General features: G+C 38.9%; 1 protein-coding gene across 13 annotated transcripts in view; it reads right to left on the bottom strand.

The window, feature by feature from the left end:
• Positions 1-18364, bottom strand: part of ZMYND8 (zinc finger MYND-type containing 8) — a 90989-nt gene that overhangs the window by 15921 nt on the left and 56704 nt on the right. For 11 of the 13 annotated variants that reach the window (XR_004692935.2, XM_035121318.2, XM_060277282.1 and 8 more), the window contains 11 exons: positions 18152-18265; positions 17211-17303; positions 15105-15192; positions 14169-14224; positions 13235-13312; positions 11854-11969; positions 9821-10302; positions 5964-6098; positions 4753-4905; positions 3879-4376; positions 489-854 (listed from right to left, as the gene is read on the bottom strand). Coding sequence is in view for 12 of the 13 variants with exons in the window: in XM_035121318.2 (XP_034977209.1) it covers positions 489-854; positions 3879-4376; positions 4753-4905; positions 5964-6098; positions 9821-10302; positions 11854-11969; positions 13235-13312; positions 14169-14224; positions 15105-15192; positions 17211-17303; positions 18152-18265 (2179 nt within the window). In the remaining variant the exon portion in view is untranslated. Of the gene's footprint in view, positions 1-488; positions 855-3878; positions 4377-4752; positions 4906-5963; positions 6099-9820; positions 10303-11834; positions 11970-13234; positions 13313-14168; positions 14225-15104; positions 15193-17210; positions 17304-18151; positions 18266-18364 lie in introns of those variants that run through there. The other 2 variants (XM_035121327.2, XM_035121328.2) reach the window with 2 other exon arrangements.

The raw sequence follows: 18364 nt of genomic DNA on the forward strand, positions 1-18364 counted from the left end.
ATTTTATAATATTTATGAAATAATTAAAACTACAGTGGAAAGTTATTGCAGTTCACATTCCAACTAAAATGCTGCAAATTATTCTAAGTACTGTTGTACCCTAGCTCCCGAATGCCTTGTGAGTAGAACGTTTTAGCTCCCGAACACCGCAAACCTGGAAGTGAGGGTTCTGGTTTGCGAACGTTCTTTAGAACCCGAACGTCTGGTGCGGCTTCCGCAGCTTCTGATTGGCTGTGGGAGCTTCCTGCAGCCAATCGGAAGCCGCACCTTGGTTTCCGAACGTTTCGGAAGTTGAATAGACTTCTGGAACGGATTCTGTTCAACTTCCGAGGTACCAGTGTACACTTAAGGACCACACTGGTGGAGCAATTTTGCATTTTCATATCTTTACAGGACCTGTATTTATGGAAGAATAGTTTGAAGTACTTGAGCACAATGACCACTGCAAAAATACAGCAATGAGAACAAAATGGGAAAGGTGATAATACCTTTCACGGCTTGTCTTGTCTGGTATCTTGTTCCTTGCGAGGACTGAGGTTGCTGCTGCTGACTCTGTTGCTGCTGCTGTTGCCTTTGCACCTTCTGCATATGCCATTTCTGAGAAGAAGTCTGAAATTTGTTTGAAGAATTCCATACTACCCGTTGGACAGCTGGGGCAGTTTCCTTTGGTAGAAGCGGCCTCTGCTTCTTCACTGGGCTCCCGGTGGCTGCAGCTGGAGCGCTGGCAGCAGAAGAAGTGCTTGTTGTAGCTGTGACACCGGCTGGAGGAGTCTGGGATGCGGATCGAGTGAGCACCTGAGTTTCAGATGGAGGCTGACTACTTACTGTTGAAGCAGGTGGGGTTTTAGCTGCAGCTAAGTGGGTAGGGGAAAAAACATGATGATATTTTTTATTGACAATTCAGGTATTACAAAACCCAGTTACTGTGAGGAACATAGTACAACAGATATCTGTGCACATAATTATTTTTCAGCGGGTGAAAGTTGCATTGTTCATTGCCAGCTGACTTTCAAAAGCAATTTACGCATCACAAATGCCATCTTTTTGCCTGCAGAGAAAAGGTGATGAAGTAAAAGAAAGTAAACTGAGTTCTTCAGCGTATATGTTTGTCACTCTAGGAGCCGCTAAACTTTTGACCCTTCCATAATCTACTCTTGAACTATTTTTAGTTCCTCACATCATACAGATGATGCCTCAGAGTTGCTCTTTATCCGTGTTTTACACTGACATTCAATATTAGGTTTTGAGACGTCTTCATTCAGATTACGAAACCACCCTTAATTATTGCATCCTCACCAGAAGTTTCAGGAATTTGCTACTATAGGCAGCACACACACCAAGATTTCAAGACTCTCATGATCACATGTTCCCTGGTGATTGGATACTACTACAGTAGTACCTCATTTTGCAACCAGGATCCGTTCTAGAGCCCCAGTTGCTGGCCGAAAAGGATGCTGGACAAAGCGTCGCGTCTGCGCACGGAGCGGTTTGTGCTTCTGTGCATGCGTGAAGTGAGATTTAGCGCTTCTACACATGCACAAGCGGCGAACCTGGAAGTAACCTGTTCCAGTACTTCTGGGTTTGCCGCGGGCGTTCGACGGAACAGCGCGCAACTAGGCAGACGCTAGACAAGTCATATAAAGGTAAAGGGACCCCTGACCATTAGGTCCAGTCGTGACAGACTCTGGGGTTGCGGCGCTCATCTCGCATTATTGGCCAAGGGAGCCGGCGTACAGCTTCCAGGTCATGTGGCCAGCATGACAAAGCCGCTTCTGGCGAACCAGAGCAGCACACGGAAACGCCGTTTACCTTCCCGCTGTAGCGGTACCTATTTATCTACTTGCACTTTGACGTGCTTTCAAACTGCTAGGTTGGCAGGAGCTGGGACCAAGCAACGGGAGCTCACCCCGTCACATGGATTTGAACCGCCGACCTTCTGATCAGCAAGCCCTAGGCTCTGTGGTTTAACCCACAGCGCCACCTGTCAAAAACCAGGGAGGATGAAATTTAAGTAAGCATGTATTCATTTGTTTATTTAAACTATTTGTAATATATGCAGTCCAAACCAAAAATTAAATAAAATTGAGAAACTATAGAACAAAACACAGATTCCGATTACAAAATAACACCAGCAAGAGTGACACAAATTCAACTCTCCCTCTCTCACATTGAATACCGAAAGGTTTGAAATAATCTCAAAAAAAAACACTTCTTGGAGTGTTTTTAACCTTTCTATCTACCATCTGAGCATTGCAGAATACAGATCAGGGATTGGGAACCAATGGTCCCTCCAGATGTTTTTGAACTCAAACACCCATCATCCAAGACCATTGGCCAGCCTGGTAGGGGGCTTATGGGAGTCCATCTGAAGGGTGACAAGATACTGATACTCTGTACCTACTGACAAAAGCTAGTGCAATCTAGAGTAAAGCTGCATGTTTTCAAGCCACTGTAGCAAATATACATTTTTGGAAGATAAAGTCGAACCTCCGCTTACATAACCCTCTGCTTACGTAAACTTCGGGATGCGCGCACGGCAAACCCGAAAGTATTTTACCGGGTTTCACCCTGCGCACATGCACAGAAGCGGTCCTCAGGTTGCGGGAAACCTTGGGATCCGACCGGACCTCTGGAAAGGATCCCGTCCACAAGGAGGTACCACTGTATTACTAATGCCTTGCTTTGTTCAGCGGGGCGATTCCTTAATCTCTCCTTCCTCACTCCCCTGCAGTTGTAGAAGCACACTACAGGGGCACAGGCCACCTGGCTCTGGACAGCACAGTGGGATGACTTTGAGTATATTCAAAGTACACACAGTGCATACAGTGACACATGGGGGGGCTGCTTCCCCACTATGCACACCCATTTCCCATTTGCAGCTGCGTGAACTGGCCCTTGCAGCCCAGTTTCCTGGACCACAGTTTAGCACTCAGGTTGTGCATCTCTAGCCCTATTCATTCAAACAGCACCCATCACATGTCTGTGCATACAACTAAAACAGTCTATTTTGATTATTTTAAAATTCAAAAATCTGATAATTTTTATTCTAACCTTATTCTTCAAAATATTTGATGAGGAGGAACTTTCTCATAGTAAGAGCTGTTTGAGAGTGGAATGGACTCCCTTGGAAGGTGGTGGACTCTCCTTCACTGGAGGTTTTTAGGCAGAGGTTGGATGGCCATCAGCCATGGATGCTTTAGCTGAGATTCCTGCACTGCAGGGGATTGGACTAGATGATCCTTGGGATCCCTTTCAGCTCTACACTTCTTTTTAAGACTTTTAAAGAAAAGCACATCAGTATCTTATGCTGAAATCAGACTGAAAACAGTCTGCTAAACCTAAACGTGTTGTTCTCCTGCAGAATATTATGGCTAGGCTCATTTTAACATGCAGAAAAATTTGCTTTGCAGGCCTCTATTTCTGGCACCTTGTGGAATGCATGAGCTATCTTCATGGGTTAGAAGCTGATTTGTTAATGGTCCTACGGTGGGGCTTTGTGGTCCTTTGATCCCTTTCTGCTTTTACTTTAAGCACAACTATTTCCTCAATAGTCAAACAGTGAGAAAATACAATGGCAAATGGGGGAGACAGCATTTGAACCTTGTGCAATAAAGGTTCCAAAATCCCTATCTATATGTGCATCTTCGACAACATTGAGCAAATATTATTTGAGAAGTAATCCTCAAATTAGCTGCACTGTTGGATTATTAAGGAAAATAAAATTATTTCCACCCCATTCTAGAAGCACACGTTCATACACACACATACACACCAAATACGGTATCAGGATTTCTGGGAGTGAACACCACAGACAATTCAGCAAAGTGCTTAATCTTAGATTGCCAATACACATAACAGGAAAAAGTATATTTTTCTACCTTCTTGCTTAGGAGGAGATTCCTTGGGTTCTTTTTTATTTTTGCGTCCCTCACGCCCGCACTGGTCTTCACCTAGGTCAATAACAAGTTCACTTTCTGAGTCAGAGTCCAGACCAAGATGTACTGTTGGCGAATCAGTCTCATCTTTACCTTTCAACTTCTCTTTTGTAGGATGTGGCAAACTTTTCCCCTTTTCAGAAACTTCTTTATCAGAGTCTACATTTGCCTTTTCTTTGACAGGGGTATCTGTTTTTTCCACTTCTGTGACTGTACTTTTAATTTCTTCTTTTTCCTCAGTTGGTGTTGGTGGTTTTGGTTTTTTTTTCATGGCCAAGGATTCTTTGTCACTTCTTGCACCTTCTTTTTCTTCTTCTTCCTGATCGTTCTTGGATTTCTGTTCATCATCACTGATATATTCACTATCACTAGAATCTGACTTTTCAGAGTCCTCTGAGTCACTATGCTCTACTGCAACATCTTCAGATATTTCATTGATGCCTAAGTACAAAAGAAGACTATTTATTTATTTATTCATAGATTTCTACCACACACCACTTTACAATTATTGAGGCTTATAAAATTTAAGTATTAAGCCATAGATATAGTGAGCACACAAACGTTGTAACAGACCAATTATATACCGTACTTATAATAATTCTGTGAAGTAGGTTGTTCAAGTTTTAGTTTTACAAGCAAGGTTCATTTGCCTCCCCAAATAAAGAAGCTTTGAACCTTCGTCTGCTAAGATACAAGCCAAACACTCTGTACAATGGACAACACACCATATTTAAGATCCCCGCCCCATTTATGTTAAAATGAAGAATGTTTCAACTCTAATGCCTTCAATGTAAATTTGATATTACCATGTGCATACCTAACTGTGCTTTACAGCTCTCTATTGTCTTGTCAAGATTAAGCTGGAACCTGCTGCGAATTTGCCGCTTTGGGGAAATCAGTGGTGCAGGTGTGGTTTGCTGCTGGACTGATTCACTCAACTCTTTCAGATCCATCTCAGCTTTACTACGATCTAGAATATTAAATAAAAGTATTTTCATTACATAACACAACTTAAACAGAAATCATTTATTTCAAGAAAAAAACCTAATTCAATCAGTCCACACTCAACATTAATACTTGATAATATTTACCACATATATTACAACAGTTCCACATAAATACTGAACGACTATTTGGAAGCATGGCTGCAATTCCACAAACAGTTAGGCTGCTTAAATTTCACTGAAGTTGATGTCAAGGTTTGCAGTCAAGGAGTACAATTGAGTACAGTGGTGCCTCGCTTAACAAATACCCTGCTTAACGAAATTTCCACTTAACGAAAGGTTTTTCTAGCGGAGGTTGCCTCGCTAGACGAATTCGTTTTATGAAAAATTCGTCTAGCGAATCGCGGTTTCCCATAGGAATGCATTGAAATTCAATGCGTTCCTATGGGCAAAAAAAAAATTCAATGCATTCCTATGGGATTCGCTAGACAAATTTTTCGTTATAAGAAAAGACCTGTGGAACGAATTAAATTCGTCTAGCGAGGCACCACTGTATAAACTCCTTCTATAGGCCTAATCAAAGCCATATTGAGTGAGAATTGAAAAAGAGTCCAACTCTGATCCTTGATTATGCTGATGTGAAAAACTAGTCAGTGCTCTCACAAAACCTATCCACCAAAGTTATACAAATTGACCAAATATGCCAGGAGGCTTTTCTGAAGTCAGGCTGATTGGGAAAATCACTGGTATCACCTATATGTTCATGCTATCCAAGGACCAGAGGATTTTGTCAGAAATATTTAGTTTTATACAAGAATAAGGAACTATGGTTTTTGGAGTAGAGCAGGTAAGCAAATATCATTTAGTTCTCAGAATCCTGTATCTGCTTAACTATGTACTTTCTCAGATATTTCAAAAGCATTTAAAATATCCTTAAATTAAATGAAATTGTTTCAATCGGGAAACAGAAAGTGTACCTGTCCACATTTATGATTCTGCACTCAGAGAATCAACTTGGAATTTCTCATACTTATAGCAAATAGCAGTGATAAAATGAAAGTTGGTACTGTCAATTTTAACTCACCAAGATTAAGATTCAGAATGCTTCCTGGAGTGGATGTTCTTTCTTGTTTAGCAGGTGTTGAGACTTGAGGAGAGAAAGGTTTGGGGCTGCCAGATAAGCTCCCTGCTTGGCCTGTCCTTGTTGGTGCTGGAGAAGCTGACAAAGTAGACAATTGACATAATTGTCATTTCAAAATATGACTGAAACCCCTTATTCAGGTATGACCAAAGTCTTGGGTCTACTCTGTGGGATTTGTAGCATTTTTGCTTTGAACAGGAACCCACCCACCCCCACCCCACCCTGGTTGTGGTTTGCACTTACTGGATTTTTCATTGCAGATTAGGTGTGCAAAGAGCACAAACATCAGTATTTTACAATAAAAATCCATTTTATGACAAAATACACTGGAAAAAGTTTATTTTATACAAAATGTGTACCAATTAAACGCAGACTTTGCATGTTCTTTCAGAAAAGTCAGGAGGACAAGACAGGAGTGCCAATGAAAATGAAATGAAACAGGAAATCAGTAGGCTGCTTGATTCATCCCTAATCCTTCCACAGCATAAGTGTTAGAAAATATGAGGGCCCTTATTAAGTAGCTGCACTGGAATAAAAAAAGAGTGCAAAAATTGTGAATTTATTTAAACAATTTTAACTGAGAATAAAATTCTCTTTTATTATGTCAAGTAAGAAGATTAATTACACCAATGATGTGTTGATTAACACAGAAAACTAATTAGTTAGGAATGCTTTCAGATACTATCAACTTGCAAGCTCTCACTTTGGAAATACCCAGTTTTAGGACTACTTCCCCATTTATCTCTACCCACCTTAGATTCTGGTAAATTTCACCTGTATGTGGATTTCCTATACCATATTATTCTCAAGACACTGTTTCAACTTGCTAAATCAAAACGAACTATTTTGAAACATGACCGAGCTCCTCTACAGGTTTTACAGCTTGCTTGCTTGCTTGCTTACTTATTAAGATAGTTTAAATTGAATGCCTTGCAAACAAGCATTTATCAAATTCTAACATGCTCTTTTGCCAGCAAGTTAAGCCAAAGAGCCCTAGATTAATATTTGCAAAGCAGAGAAATCTTTCATTATACTATTTAGCCTTCAAATTTAAGATGCTTCATGTCATCACTTCTTCTAATAGCAAACTCAGGTGGTGAATAGCAACAAGACTGTAGCCAAAACAGGGTCACTGAGAAACAAGGAGATATCAGCATGCTTGGAAGAATGCCATGGTCTGAAGAAGTACATTAAAAATAAAAAAGCAAACTAAAGTGGCAACAAAATGAATAGTCCAATGAGGACTGAGCATGCTTAGTAGTTATGGAATAAGGAATGACATCTGAAAAAGGAAAAGGAAACAATGGGCTGGGAGAGGAGGGGGAAATGCCTTGTTTGGAGAGAATGGCTGGCTGGAACCCGAGCAGGAGCTTCTTTTATGTGGAAGGACAAAATGTTGCATTGTGTTGCAGGTCCAAGTTTGTATTCTTTCAGGTCACAGTCCTGAATACACATCAATAGAAATATCTGTACCAGTTTTCTTGCCTTTATATGAAATAGTGAGGATGAGTTAGCGGGAACTTTATGTCCATGGAACTTGAAAATTGGGGGCAAACCCAAATTTCCTTCAGGCATATATTTCATAAACCTCACATAGAGCAAGAGACTGTTTTAAAGCATTAAGACTGCAACCCAAACCTGCTGCTGCAGCTCTCTAGAGCTACCACCGTATCTGCAACCCACCCACTTACAATGGTGGCAGAAGGTGGGGAGGGCAACAGATCAGGTCCAACCCCTGTGCCCTCCCATTTGGTGGCAAGAAGGGGGAGATTTGCACTAGCAGAATAGCCCAAGTGTCCCTCTATCAGGAGACTGGTCGAGCCATCAGAAGCAAGTAGAGGGATGCCTCCTCACCCTAGAGCTATGGAGGTTTGGACTGCTGCCTAAAATATGCCTTTCCAGAACCCGGATATCATTACCAGAACAAATAATGGCACATTCAGGCTCAAAATTCCATTTTGTCCAGTTCATCATAGCATACCTAATATATGCATCAAATTAAAAACCAGGTGTGCCCTTATGTTTGAAAATGCATGCCACCAATACACTGCATAATACCAGGTCCAAGACAATTTGCTCCCCAGGTAAAGGTCTCAAATTCAGAGTGTTTCTGTAATAGAGTAATGAGTGGAAAGATGAGTACTGGCAGGAATCCGAGTGAGTTACAAGTGAAGGGAGTTCTAAGAAAGGACAGTTAAGAGACTATGGTGAGCAGGTAAGATCAGAGAGGAAAGGCATAGGTGAGAGGCTGGCAGTTAGGGTAGATGTTGAAAAAGGGACTTAGAAATAATACTTGTTATTCATAACTAAGTAACTATTTTTTCTTGTTTATTTTATAAAGTTTACTGGTTCTTAAATTTATCTGTGTTCTGGTCTAGGTCGATTCTAGAAATAATACATTTTCCCCATAGGCTTACTTTGATGTGCACAATTAAGCAAATAAAGGAAGATTCCTATTGCTCTCTGTAACTTGGTATGTGGTGACAGCAGATTAGAGATTACTGGGTACTTGGTCTACATTCCAAAAAGGAAGATGATCATAAACTTCAAAAATTATCTGATTCTCCTCCAATTCCAATTCTAAATGCAGAGCAAGATTATTCATATTATATGTTCAAATGAAAAGAAGTTGTGTAATATTTAAAAAATGGAAAGCAGTCACTCTCGCAAAGAATTAAGCAAATATGCAAGAGCCTAGCACAATAGTAAATGTTAAGAAAACTTCCTGATGTTATTAACATAAGAAACAAATAGAGAATTCAGCCATGCCTAATGAAGAGAGAAGACATTCATGAATGAACAAATTAGGATACCAACACTGGATCTAATAAAGCTTTTTTGTAAAATACTGTGCTGACACTACACGTAAATAGCCTGGGGGGAGGGGGAAATGAAGACTCTGTAAACAACTTGCATTATACATAATCTATTTTTGCAATATTTTTTTAGCTTATTGTGCTAGATATTGTTGCTTCCTTGCCTCTTAATGGTAAGCATGTGAAGCTAAATTCTATTGGAGATTTTAAAAAGCTTGCTAAAAATAAAAGAACACCATGGCAAAATGGTCTTTGTATTCTAGTCCCTAACTTGTCACTCTGCACTACCTTTCCAAATTCTGTATTCTGTGAATTGTAGGTGCCTTCCTTGCAAACCACTGCTGATACTGGGGCAGACACCCCCTCCCAAAGTTACCCAGTCCCACTGACGTGTTCCTTGCAATGACACTTTCAATAACTTTAAACAATAGCTCCTATCCAAGGAGACACCAAGACATCATATTCCCCATTGCACCTAGAGAAGGTAGTATGAAAACCTGACCCTCTGGACCAAACAATACATCCATCTTTGCAGCCCATCAACACACTGAAGTATCAGAAACACATTTCTACCTATTCCTACTGATCCAGATGCTCAGATCATGCTCCACCTCCCTGGTTCTTAGTTCTCCAGTGCAACGGCAGTCTGACCTGACATCCTTTGTTGAACAATTGCTCTGGGTTCTTTCCTAAATGATTCTCTTCCCAGGTGCCTTTGGCCCACCTTGAAGTTAACACAAATCCTCTGCTATTAGCATGGGCAACAACCTTCCTGACTCTGACCCAATCTTTTAATTGTTCCCAAGGTAGTTGTGCAGATGCTTAGGAGCAGAGCTGCACCTGAGTCCAACAATACCTCCTACAAGTATTTTTATAATGAACATCAGATTATTTCCTTCCAGTTTTCTGACCTTCCTTGTTCTGCCTGATGATAAAGTTTGAATATAGCCATTGAAGCAGCATCTTTTTTTCTGCCCTCCTTACCTGTATTCTTATCAATAAAGTCCATGGACTCTTCACTTGCGCTAAAGTGACTGGAGGTTGCCTTTTTCTCTGCATCCTGTTCAACATCGGATCCCGTATGAACAGATGAATTTGTACTCATTGGGGAACGTGGCATGTCTGTTAAGGAAATCCTTCGCCCAGTACTGGTACTCAGCATTGGTTTGCTCATTAAAATCTTGGGTGATGCTGTCATATCAAAGTTAAGTTTAATTTTCTCTTGTTTGTCAGTCTTAGCAGTTCCAGCACCAGGATTTGAAGGGTCTAACAACATTTGGTATTGGTTGTTGGGAGTATATGGTGTCCGGAAAGGTGCATAATTAAATACTCCAAACTTTCTGCGGATGTTCTCCACATAAACCTCCATCTCTTGCATTGCACTGTTGAATATGCTTTTAGTCTTTTTCACGGAAAAAGGAATTTCTTTAGACATGAGGTAGCAATTATTTACTGGAACCCAGGCCCTGCATATAAGACAGTAAAATAATGGGGGAACATGACATTAAATTTCATGTAGATTGTGTCTAAGTCTTACTTTCAAGTATGTTTAGAATCTGAATAACAAAACTATGAATGAATTTCATAAAATTATGCCTGTTTGAGATTGAAACCTTCATTTAGGACAAACTTAAGGATCCTTCAAATCTATGCAATACATACTGCAGTTTAGACAAAACCATTCCAGGTGTGTGTTTTGCTTTCAAAACAATTTGATTAAGTAAATTCAACATTGACAGAATCAAAAAGGGGACACTGAGCCATTCAAAACACCTCCTGGATGAACTTTCAGTCACAATTAACCAGGAAATTATTATCCAGCAGGCTGTAATTTTCCTGTAGTGTTGGCATGTATTTTGCAATGCTGCACTAATATACTTATTAAACACCTCATAACAAGCACTTATGTGGCGTTGTCTTAGGACTAGATTGTTAAGACCTGTTCATATGACAGACCATGAATACCACACTATCACACAATCAGTTCTTTGACTGGCAAACTTTGTGGCGCCATGGTAACCAAAAGGGCAGTGAGAGCAGGCCAACTACAGGAAGTGTAGGAATTCCTGCATGCTTTGTGGGGTGGGGGTAAGGGGATTCCCCAGGTACACAGTAAAATACTAATAGTATTACTTCCTTTTTTGAAAGAATGTTGCCATAACCCCTTCTGAGAGAGTAGCACATACACAAAGCATTTCTGCAGGTATAGAGCATGATAAATAGTTGGTGGATGAAAAATTTGTCGTCAGGGAAGCCAGGGTCCCCACCCAAGTTCAATGACAGCAATGGGGAAAAGTAACTCTCCTCAATGTAACATGTATACCTACCCGTCTTTTCAATTTTAGGGGTATATAGCCATCCTTGAAACTTTGCTCTGTAATGCTGCAGCACTCAGCTTAGGAGCTGCTTCCACCATTCACACACCATCAATTTTATGCTCCTACATTGTTTCAAGGGGAAAGGAAGGCTGAGCCCCCACATCACACAAATTCTTATGGAACATCAACATATTTGACTTTCAGGTTTATATGTTACAAAGTTGCTTTTTTGTGACTCCCTCAATTAACAACATTACAGTGATGCTAAAATATTAGAGTAACTACTTAATGTGTATAAGGCATAAAAACATAGTTTGATCTAATGATGATCAGTTACCCCTGCCACAAAATTTAACATATTCTAGGCTTTATAATGTCCCAGAGAGTAAATGCAACTGGAGTAAAACATTGCCTCAATGTTGTGTATACAAAAACAACATACTGGTTAACTTTATCTATTCCAGATATGTTTAGTAAGCTTGCATTGCCATTGTGGCAACTAGTTGGTACGAGATATAAAAATATGATAATTAATGGGGAAATGGAAAGTATGTACTATACATGCTACTAATATGAAGCACTACAAAGCAGAATAATAACATGTGAACTATGCAATAGCAACCACTGTGTGGTAATAGATATATATTTAAAAAAGAAGAGTCATTGAACCATTCAACCACCTTTTGACTGAACTCCCACCTGTCATGCTGACCAAAGAAACGAGCATCAACTTGACCATCTTTATCCCTCAGTGCTTTAGCAGGCCAGAATGGGAAACCTTTGAGCTTAGCCCAGACCAACGGGTGTGGATTGCTCTAGAGGAAAGTGCAGAGAGACCACACAATGAGAAACTATTTAAAGCCATGTAGTACTTTCTAATTACTGGCATGCAAGACAATACTTTAAATTATGATATGGATTGCATATTTCAGATATTGGAATGTACCTTCCTTATGCAGAAAGGAAAGTGTTTGTCCAGATAATTGCATAGCTTTAAGTTTTCCCATTCTTTGTATGTTATGAAGAGAAATGCTTGTCTTGCCTTCCCTTGAAATCTCAGTCCTGTTTGTAGTGGTAGTGAGATAGTGATCAAGGGGAATTGAGAAGGCTTGCCCTATAAATTATTATATTTCTATGTCTAGCAAAACTCACCCAAAATTGAAAGTTTTGCGTCACTTCTGGAAGATGCTTAGAATGGGGTTTGCTGAATCTCCAGAAAAACAGGACAAACAATGCTTGTGGTTTGTATGGAGAGCATTAAACCATAAGTCTAAATTCAGACAAGATGCCGAACAAAGCCATGGCTTAGCTCCAGACAACAGCAAAATGACTGGAGAGGAGCAAAGGAGGTATGATCTCTGTTTCAGGAGCCTGCTTGCTTGTGCTGTCAAGGTTTGACTTGAGTAACATGTGAATGAGGGTACAGTGAACCATTCTTTATTTCAGACTATGTGACGTAGAACTGAGGCCTTTACTTGTTTCCCAGTGCATTTAAAGAAAACATCTTTAATAAATGAATTTATTTCAATGGTTGGCAAAATTTCTTTCAGTTCACCTAAGCAGATATGTATTGAAAGAAATGCCCTATCTCAAAATGTGTTAGGAACCCAAATACTTTTCCTCTATGACTGTTTTTGATCCTCGGTTGCTTGCTTACCAAGGTGAGACAAGAGACAGTGGCTGAGAATTTGAACTATGTTTGTACTCTTGGCCACTACATTAAGTTTCTGTTAGCTGCTGAAGTAGTTTGCACATTGACAATCAAACCAAATATTTGACATTTAATTCACATAAATTAAAACAGGAACAAGTGCAAAACTAAAGACTGAGTTTAAGGATTGAATGTTTTAGCAAAATTCCTGTTTTCCCTGAAAGGCTGGAGTGCTTGGATCTGCCAAGAAGCAGGAGGACTATGAACAAATTCAACTTTTGGATTTACACATCAAATGTAGCTTAAAATGCATACTTATAAACTGGAGTAGATTTCTCTAGGTTACTTACAGATTTAAAGTAAGAAGCAAAAGAATAATTCCAAACTTAAACTGGATTAAGTGTGTACTGGGGGGGGGGAATTACTTACACAAGGCTCACAAAACCAATTTTCTCGTTTTTGGCAAGCAGCTAAATAACATTCTGGACATACTTCGATTTCATTCATCTGTAAAGAGAAACATCAGCTACTGTAGGAGTTGGGAGTGTGTTATTCAATTTTAATTATTCCAACTGTTCTATTAGAAGTAATCCAGAGTAAGATGAGCAGTCATTGATAATTTTCTACTGCAGAGAATAATACATTTTGCCAGTCTGTGAATTCTGAAATTTAAGCATACTAAGGCTGCAATCCTACCGGTATACCCATTAAAGTGAGAACAAGTATCAACTTACTACAGTGAAAATATATATAGAATTGGACTATTATCATTGCTTCCTCAGTAGCTGTGCTGTTTAATATAACAAGAATATATTCAACATAAATAAATCAATGTTTTAGCCTTCCATAGTATAATGGAATCTTGCCATCTGACAAGCCATGGTTCTCCAGCTACTTCAGCTATTTGTATACAAATTGCAACAGCTCTACCATGCAAAAAGAATGGAGTTGATGAAATTGGTGCTTCTTGCTCTAAATTCCACATTTCTGCAATGTGGAGGCAGGGAGGCACAGAAGGAGAGTAATGTGCTTTAGAAGCCAAATTCTGTGTGTATGTCATTCTTATCGTGCAAAGATATACCAAACACACACAGAGAGTTTAAAATCAGACTTCTGCGCAGCCAGTTTAGCTATGAAAGGAATTTGGCCTCTACTGTATTCTTGATGTTAAGTGCAACCCTATACATGCCTACTCAAAGGTAAATCACACAGAGTTCAATGGGGCTTACTCCCCGATAAGCAGATCTCTCAGTGCAGTAAAGAATGAAGATCTAGCTCATTTTATAGATGGCAGTCATAGTCAACATTGATATTTTTAATGTTTAAATTAATACAGTATGAAAACTAACTAGGTAATACATACCTCATGCTCACAGATTTTGATTATGACTTTTGCTGTTTGTGTTAATTTGTGATTTCCTGAGGAAACAGATATGCAGAGATGTCTAATAAAATCTCCATTGTAAACACGTTATTTGTACTACCAATCTATAATAAATATTTCTACTGGTTGGTATTTGAAACATTTATTAAAGGAAAATTATTGGTGTCACAGTCCTTGTTTGGCTACTTCTGAGAAACTAGCACCACAGCCATTCTGTCTTTAAGACTTTTATTTTGCCTGACATTTACAGTGTGATTCAGTTTCGAGAATACATGTCCGATCAGTCTGACGAAGATTCTCCCAATGCCTGTTGTCTGCTCCTCCCCCAGCATAATAAGCATGGGATTCCTGCCCTCGTCCCTTTGCGCCTGCGTGCTTTGGAATGTCTCAAGTCAGGCATGAACTTAAAAGGGCGAGGCATCTCCCCGCTGGACACTTCCCCGGATCCCTCCCCCTGATATCCTGTCTCAGGTTGCAGTAAGGGCTCTAGGATGTTGCCTGAGCCATGGTGCCTCTCTTCTGCGATTGTCAGGGAATGTTCACTGCTAAAACAGTCCCTGACAATTGGTATATTGAAAACTAACAGGCATAACATGGCCACAACATTTTGGAAAGAATCCTCTCTTTAAATAGTAATTATTTGGTGCCAGTCCCTTTTAGAGTAAACATTCTGCATTTCAGAAGCACATTTTTCAACCTAGCCTCATACAAAGCAAGCCAACTTAACATATATTTTAAGTCAGGTGAGTATGAAAAAATCCATTTGAAATCTCTTCTTTTTTGGTGTTTAAAGCTCTTCACTTATTTAGATTTCAAGTTCTTATGTATGGATGCTTCGCCTGCCATTTGTTGCGGCATTACCATAATGTGGCCTCATGATCAAATGATACAATTTATCATCTTACACATACTTACCCCCATTGTAAATAATGCAATTGTGCAAAATCCATTTGGCATCAGCCAAAAAAGCTTCTGTGCATCCATACATCTTCTTTTTAACATTCTGCAAAAGAAAATATTAAAAAATGTATTGAAAAATAATTTCTAAATCCAGAAACTAAGTTCACATTTTATTCCATACAGATTTTATTTTTTTATTTTTATTCCATACATATTAATGAAAAGCTGTGTCTAATTAGATTTTGCCAAAAGTGAGATTGCTGTTGAAAGTGTTTTAGTTTGTTCATAGTCAAGAACTTAGTTGACATAATCAACATTGAACTAACTTGACACAAATGTAAGAAGTTGCATCCATGTGTCACAGTAAGGTAAGCCATGGTTAATACGGATAAACAAACAAACAAACAAACAATGATAACAGTTTACCATGGACAAGCTGTTCACTCCTGCCTCACTCCTCCTTACTAGCGTATGGGAGCAAAAACCACAGTGCCTGGATTGGCATTACCTACAAATTGGAGTGGAACAATTGCAATCATAGCTGTTGGGAGTGAAACAAACCACTGCCCCTGGTTCAGACATAAATACTAAGACAAAAATTGTGGTTGTTGCACTCAAATACTAGCAAGGCAGGGTGAAGAAAGAGCTATCTATGCATTCATAACAAACCATTAATCATGGCTTGCTGTCATGCGAGAATACATCTAGAAAGAGCATGGCTGTTATAGACTGTGGGAAATACTAGTTATAACTGAATATATTTATTTATTTAAAAGGATTTATATACTGTTTGTTCACTAAACCTCTAAATGGTATACATATAATACAGGATAAAAGTTGTAACACAAAGAAAGAAATCCCATAAGATGGGAGCAAAAAACCCTCTTTTTAAAAATTATTGTGATGCCAATTTTCATCCATGTAAAAAGAGGGAAAAACAGGTTTGTTGTGTTCTAAAGAAAATAGTTATTGATGACAAAGAGATAAAATAATAGAGAAAAGTTACCACAGCAGCAACACCAAGACCCACCTTTTTGTAATTTTAAGTTGTTTTAAGCTGTTTTTAATATTTACCAAATTCAATCCAGTTTCAATCAAGTATTATTAATCCAAAGAGAAAACAATAAGAGAACCATATACAAGTGCTGACACAAGAGCCAAAATCAAACGTTAAACAGATAGCATGTACAAATTAAAGGCAAACCAGTCTTTATAGTCTTTGAGGCTATCTAGCGGTCAGCAAGTGGCAGCAGGTCGAACGAGGTGTCAATGGTAGTAAGACAGGCTGCCGGCGTTTTTTTGCCTGTTTCGCCCATATGACGGGCTTCTTCAGTAGTTCTCCTTGTACTTTTATGTTTAGTGCATTCACTGGTGGTATAAACCAGGTCTTATTAGTATTCGAATTAAGACACTAATATACATAATTCGAATACTAATAAGACCTGGTTTATACCACCAGTGAATGCACTAAACATAAAAGTACAAGGAGAACTACTGAAGAAGCCCGTCATATGGGCGAAACAGGCAAAAAAACGCCGGCAGCCTGTCTTACTACCATTGACACCTCGTTCGACCTGCTGCCACTTGCTGACCGCTAGATAGCCTCAAAGACTATAAAGACTGGTTTGCCTTTAATTTGTACATGCTATCTGTTTAACGTTTGATTTTGGCTCTTGTGTCAGCACTTGTATATGGTTCTCTTATTGTTTTCTCTTTGGATTAATAATACTTGATTGAAACTGGATTGAATTTGGTGCCTTTGCGTGCTGCTTGTTTTATTTTGGACTTTTGAAGAAATTGGCAGCATTAGCCCATCATCTTTGTTTTTGTTTTTAATATTTAAGCTGTGATTTAATATTAATGTTTGAAATTGCTATAACCTGTCCTGGGACCTTATGGTTGAGGGTGGGCGGGCAAATAAATAAATAAATAATACTAATACTAACACAAAGGATAATAAAGGCCAATATTTCCAGTATAGCTATTGGACAAGCTTGCTCATCATCTAGAGGGGAAACTGCATTGATTTTAGAATGAGACAATGCTGTACATATAGTTATGAACACAGTAACAACAATCTAGTAGAATTAAATAGGATTCTTCTTCTTGCTATCAACCAACCTTTTCTAATGTACAAAGGTCCATTGGATGAAATATGTATTCTGCATAATCTGGATGCTGATCAAGTGAAACTGGCTTTTGAAATGGCTCTGTCTGTTTGAATAAAAACAAAAATAGAGTCAGGACTGCAACATTTATTGTATTAAAATTGGTTTCAACTAATCAATTAAAACTTTTGTCAAAGTAAAAAGTTGGTCTAACAAGCTGATGGCACATTATCTAATATTATTTAGCAAGGATATTTTAGAACCATTGGGTTGTGTCCAATTCAATCATGCTCTGAACAGAAATAAATTGACTAACTTAAGCCCATTGATTTCAATGGGTGTACTCTGAGCATAACTCAGTTGGATACAACCAAGTGCCTCCAGTGAGAGAAATGGGGAAATACCACCTTTAAAATTATACATGCCATGACACAGAGATAAATAATAATAATAATAATAATAATAATAATAATAATAATAATAATAATTATTATTTATACCCCGCCCATCTGGCCGGGTTCCCCCAGCCACTCTGGGCGGCTTCCAACAAAACAGAAATTCTAAAATACAGAAATCCAAAACAAAGAAAGCTTGCCTTTCACTTCAGAACTATTGTTTTTTTACTCTTTTAAATTTGTAGATATCAAATCATCTAAACTCTTTTACATAATGGGCTAAAGATTTATTCAAATGTGATTGTGCAAATTAGACAAAAGCCAACATCTTGTGAACAAACATCTGTCGTGAAATTATAGATGGCAGTCTGCCGGTCTTAAGAGTAAATTCCGTCTCTCCCCCCCCCCCCCAAATGGTGGCAGGAAACCAATTTTTTCCACCATACATTAGATAGGGTAAGAAAACTCTAGGGAGCTTTACATGCAGTCAGAAATCTAAAAGCTGAACATAAACAGACAATATCCAATGGAATGAAATAGTAACACGTATTATTCTTACCCCTGGCTGTTTCATTTTCTGTAGTGCAAACTTGAGCAAGTAGGATAGCTGTTCAATAGTGAGCATTGTCATAGCTTTACTCTGTGTTTCTATGCATTCCGCTACAGTAATTTTCTAAAAGTGAAGATTGAAAATACTGAAAAAATTGCAAAATGTGTGCAGGTAAGTACCCCACCACCCCTTCATCATCGTGGAACATGAAGATTAATGCCA

This window comes from Zootoca vivipara, chromosome 7 (assembly GCF_963506605.1).
Source record: "Zootoca vivipara chromosome 7, rZooViv1.1, whole genome shotgun sequence".
In the NCBI taxonomy this organism is placed as follows: domain Eukaryota; kingdom Metazoa; phylum Chordata; class Lepidosauria; order Squamata; family Lacertidae; genus Zootoca; species Zootoca vivipara.